General features: G+C 29.2%; 1 protein-coding gene across 1 annotated transcript; it reads right to left on the reverse strand.

The window, feature by feature from the left end:
• Window positions 1-600: 600 nt before the first annotated feature.
• On the reverse strand, window positions 601-4,126 carry LOC111689446 (transmembrane protein 26). Its single transcript, XM_023451921.2, has 8 exons — window positions 3,933-4,126; window positions 2,141-2,421; window positions 1,876-2,056; window positions 1,653-1,807; window positions 1,368-1,566; window positions 1,245-1,301; window positions 962-1,174; window positions 601-903 (listed from the first exon to the last, which is right to left on the reverse strand). The coding sequence occupies exons 1-8, from the start codon at window positions 4,124-4,126 to the stop codon at window positions 711-713; spliced, it is 1,473 nt and encodes a 490-aa protein (XP_023307689.1). The 3' UTR covers window positions 601-710.
• Window positions 4,127-4,368: the final 242 nt, after the last annotated feature.

Below are 4,368 nucleotides of genomic sequence, written 5' to 3' on the forward strand. Positions count from 1 at the left end.
CTTTAAGATGGGTCTAGGACCAATATTTTTGGGTGTTACAAACTTTAGAACAAACGCATAATACCCTCCCCACTATAGTGGTGTAGGGTATAATAATTTAGAAGAAGGAGAATTTTTTCAAAACTATATAAAAAAGTAAATTTTTCGAAATTTTCTATATTAAATATTCTAAAAATGGAATTATATACTTTTCCTAAAAAAATATTTTTCAAAAATTTCCAGTTTTTAGAATTATATTATAGAACCCACATTTTTTTAGATAATTTTGGAAAAATTCTCCTGTAACTGTAAAAATAACTGACAAGATTTTATAAATGTAACAGACAAGTTCTAATTTTGCAAATTTGTTCATTTCGCTTTTTTTATTTATTAATATAATTCCTATAAATATATTTTTATGTAAATTTAATTTATTATAAAATTTAATTTTCTTTTATTTCTTAATAAATAATATAAAATAACGTAGATAGCAAATTTTCTAATAATACCAATTTTACGCCAAAGTGCGTTTTTTCCAAAATTTTTAATTTTTCCTTAACAATTTCAATACAAAAATCACTTAAAACCTTTAGGAAATATTAAAACTAATTTAAGGTTATAAGACAAATTTAAATCTCCTATACTAAAGGAGATTTATTACCAATACAAAAAAATTAAAGAAACTCTTATAGAAAGTGTTTCTTTAAGACAAATATATATCGTACGTTTTTCTAAGATTCCGAAGACGAATTGTCGGAAGAATCCGTGGTGGATGAGGAGGAACTTGAATTACGTTTACGTCGTTTTGATTTCGATTTCTTTTCATTGATGACCTCATAACTAGGAAGAGTTGAGTTGCTGGAATCAGAAGAGCTGCCGCTACTACTTGATTCTTCGATAACGGCATCGATTCTTTTCGATTTTCTTTAAAGGGTATAGAGAAATTAATAAAAATAGTTCTTGTTTTTGTTTATGTACTTACTTTTTATCTGATTTATCAGACTTTTTGGCATGTTTGGATTTTCGTGCCTCTACAATATCACTGCTACATGGTGATTTACTGCGATCACGTTTACTTTTCTTGCTCTTTTTATCCTTTCTTCTTGCACCTTTCTCCTGTTCACCTTTAGTGGAGTAAAGATTCTGAGAACTGGCTGTGGAATAACCAGTATCTTTACGTTTGCGTTTTTTATTTCTAAAGTAAAAAATATATTTATTTTATTATTTTAAGAAATAATTAATGAATTTTTTAACCCTAAACTTACTTATCCTTTTTGGCTTTCTTTTTATAGACCACTTCATCATCGGAGTATTCTTTAGCTCTGAAAAATGTGAATTAACATGAATATTATTTTCAAGGTCTACAAATGAACAGAACATCTGCCTACCTCTTAATCTTTCTTCTCATTTCAGTTCCACGATCCGAAGAGATCATATAAATACCATTCGGATCATCAGTATTGCGGCGCTTCGATTTATATTGCCGTTGTTTGGCAGCAACTTTCTGTTCTCGACGATTTTTCCAAAACTCAGCATTTACTACATACAAGCGATATAATTGTAAAACAATAACCAAGGAATTTTTACCTTAATTATCAAAAAAAAATTAATAAAACACTAAAATTTTACTAAATCATTTAGGCATTTAATCGGTCCCCCGATTTAAAACTTACAAGTGAAGAAGACATTCATATAACTGATGATATCATATTGAAAAATGATGAGCAAACGAAATGTTAAAAATGGTGCATCCTGTAATATAACATTGAGTACAATGCCCCAAACATCAATGCCACAACAACAATTATTACAACAATCGGTAGGTGGTCTGAAATTGTGTAAAATGCATTTAATTTATTTTAATAAAATTTATTAATTATAAAAAATTTCACTTACTCATCTTTATGATTTGAACCCCCACCTCTGGGTCTACGTGCCCTAGTGGCTGATAAAACTATAGTAAATTGTAATAGACTCCAGGACCAAATGCCCAAAGTTAAATATACCAATAAGGGTATTTTAGCTATCGATTCATCTTTATATGAATCAAAAAATTCTATAATATCGGCAGCGGTACCTGTCGCAGTAAACAAAATTCAAACAAAGTTTTCTTACTATTAATACAATAAAAAAAATAAAATAATAATAGATGAAATGTTACCTATATATACCAACAATAGCTGACTTAGTTGATCTCTAGTAAGATCACCCTTTGGTAGCATCCATCTACCCACTATGAGTATTAACATTAAAAACTGTTCAATTAATGTTATCCAAGTGTCTTTGTTAATTTTTGGCACACCGAGTACATCTGTTATGGGTGAATCGGCTGTATCATTGGCTTCAGAACTCTTTAACAGACGCCTTTCAACTTTGTCGAATTCCAATAGCCATATTGCTGGTACAATACTGGCTAAATATAGGAACACTGAAGGGCAGAACCTAATGGAAAAATTAAAAAATTATAGTATTTAGATATAAATGAAAACATTCGATAAAAGATTTTGGTCTGGATATCTGAACTTCTGGTAATCGAAGATGTTTATAGTTTAACAGAGAACTCTTCCCAATACATTAATTAATTTTCAATCTTCTAGTAGACAAAATTGTTACTACAAAATTCCTTCTTAACGCTTTAAACGTAGGAAATTTTTATTAAAAGAAACATATTTGTTCAGATTCTACATTGCACTAACTATTGGTCAACCCCAAAGCCACGTTAGGAACATATAATTTAGGACTCCCTGTTTGATCAACATATGCGGGCAACGTGATCTGTCATTGGCCTCCAAGAGTTGAAAGCGACTTTATTACCACTATTCCTATGGTAATAGAGAAGAAGAAAGATTTCAGACTTACGAGACCTCTGAATACATTATGAACACTCCTTACCATACTCTTTCTTACATAGAAATAGTGGTATAAATTGCTTTGGGTTTATACTCTTTACATATCCAAAAAATTGGATATTTTATATAGTTTGGAAGATGTACATAAATCATATTAGAAGAAGACCACTTTCGGGCCTTATGTGCGCTCCTTTACCAGTGCGTTAGGTGGTAACGTGTTCTTCGTTAGTAGTTAGTTAGATACTTAGTTAGTTAGGTAGTTAGTTAGTTAGTTAGTTAGTGACTTGTACAAGATTTAAGGAGTGGTGGGAGGGGTATTTTCAAACATATCAGACAATTAGCGACGGGATATTGGTAGAAAATGTGTCTGGATATTACATTTTTATTATATCGGTAAAATTTGTGGGACTTATTGGTTTAAATGAAGATTAATCTGGAAAATCAAGATTTAATCATAAGTTTTAATGTATTCATTAAAGTTGGATTATATATTAACTGATCAAAGATTAACTGCTATGTTATTATTCAAAATTTGCAATAAAGTCTGAAATTCCCCATGAAATTCATTTTTCTGACATATGTATTTGTCATATGCTTTTTCTTCTAACAGCTATCAACACACATATAAAAACATCTATTATTACTAACAGTTAAAAAAGACGTTAAACTTTATTTACAAACAATGAAATCACACCCTCGCCAAAAACCAATATCATCAAATCCAATCATCCGGGAATAAAGGACAAGAAAATAAACAAAATGCGAATAAAAACACAAAACCAACAAAATCAAAATAGTCAATTAAATTTCATTGAAATAAACGCGATTGGAAAGTGCGTTTTAATGAACCTTTATAATGAGTTTAAAAAAGAGAGCCAAAAAGACAAACTATTCCACACGATTTAAAGGTGGGGAGGAAATTAATATGGTGGTTAGAAGTTTATATGATTTTTTAACGCTTAATTGAAAATCAAAGAAGTAATGAACCCTGTAAGAAAATGACGTCAACCAATTGTTTACTTTAGAGAAAAAACATTTTACTTAAAAAATAATTATTGTAAAACTATATGAAAAAAATATTTAAATGTTGTTTTTTATAATTACCATCTCCATTCCTGGGTCTTTTTAATAAATATAGTGAAGATGCCCTCAAAGAGTAATAATAATAGAGGAGCCGTCAAGGACCAATAAATAATGTCATTCTTATTATCGACCACTTGATATATCGCTATTATACTATGGGCACTAAAGATAATACGCGTTAGAGTCGCTTTTATAGTTGAAATAATTTTCGCCATTTTAGCGTTTTAATAATTTAAAGAAAAAATTAATTTATTTTTTAAACTTAAATCATTATGTTGTATTTTTTATATGTATATATCTTTGGGAACACTTTCACTTTATTTTTGCATTTTTTTCTAATTTCGAAAACGAACTTTACTCGAAGAATCACAAACCGCAACTAAATACAAAGACTAATCGTCAATTAAATGTTTAACACAGGATCTTAGTTGGAAAGTTCATTATTAAAAGAAATTAA

This window comes from Lucilia cuprina, chromosome 4 (assembly GCF_022045245.1).
Source record: "Lucilia cuprina isolate Lc7/37 chromosome 4, ASM2204524v1, whole genome shotgun sequence".
Lineage (NCBI taxonomy): Eukaryota > Metazoa > Arthropoda > Insecta > Diptera > Calliphoridae > Lucilia > Lucilia cuprina.

Excerpts from the sequence above, each read along its gene's own strand:
- LOC111689446 (XM_023451921.2), bottom strand. The coding sequence starts at position 4,126 with ATGGCGAAAATTATTTCAACTATAAAAGCGACTCTAACGCGTATTATC. Across the intron at positions 1,567-1,652 it reads TATGAATGTCTTCTTCACTT|GTAAAAATTCCTTGGTTATT; the intron begins GTAAGTTTTAAA and ends TTGATAATTAAG. Across the intron at positions 1,175-1,244 it reads AAGAAAGCCAAAAAGGATAA|AAATAAAAAACGCAAACGTA; the intron begins GTAAGTTTAGGG and ends TTTTTACTTTAG.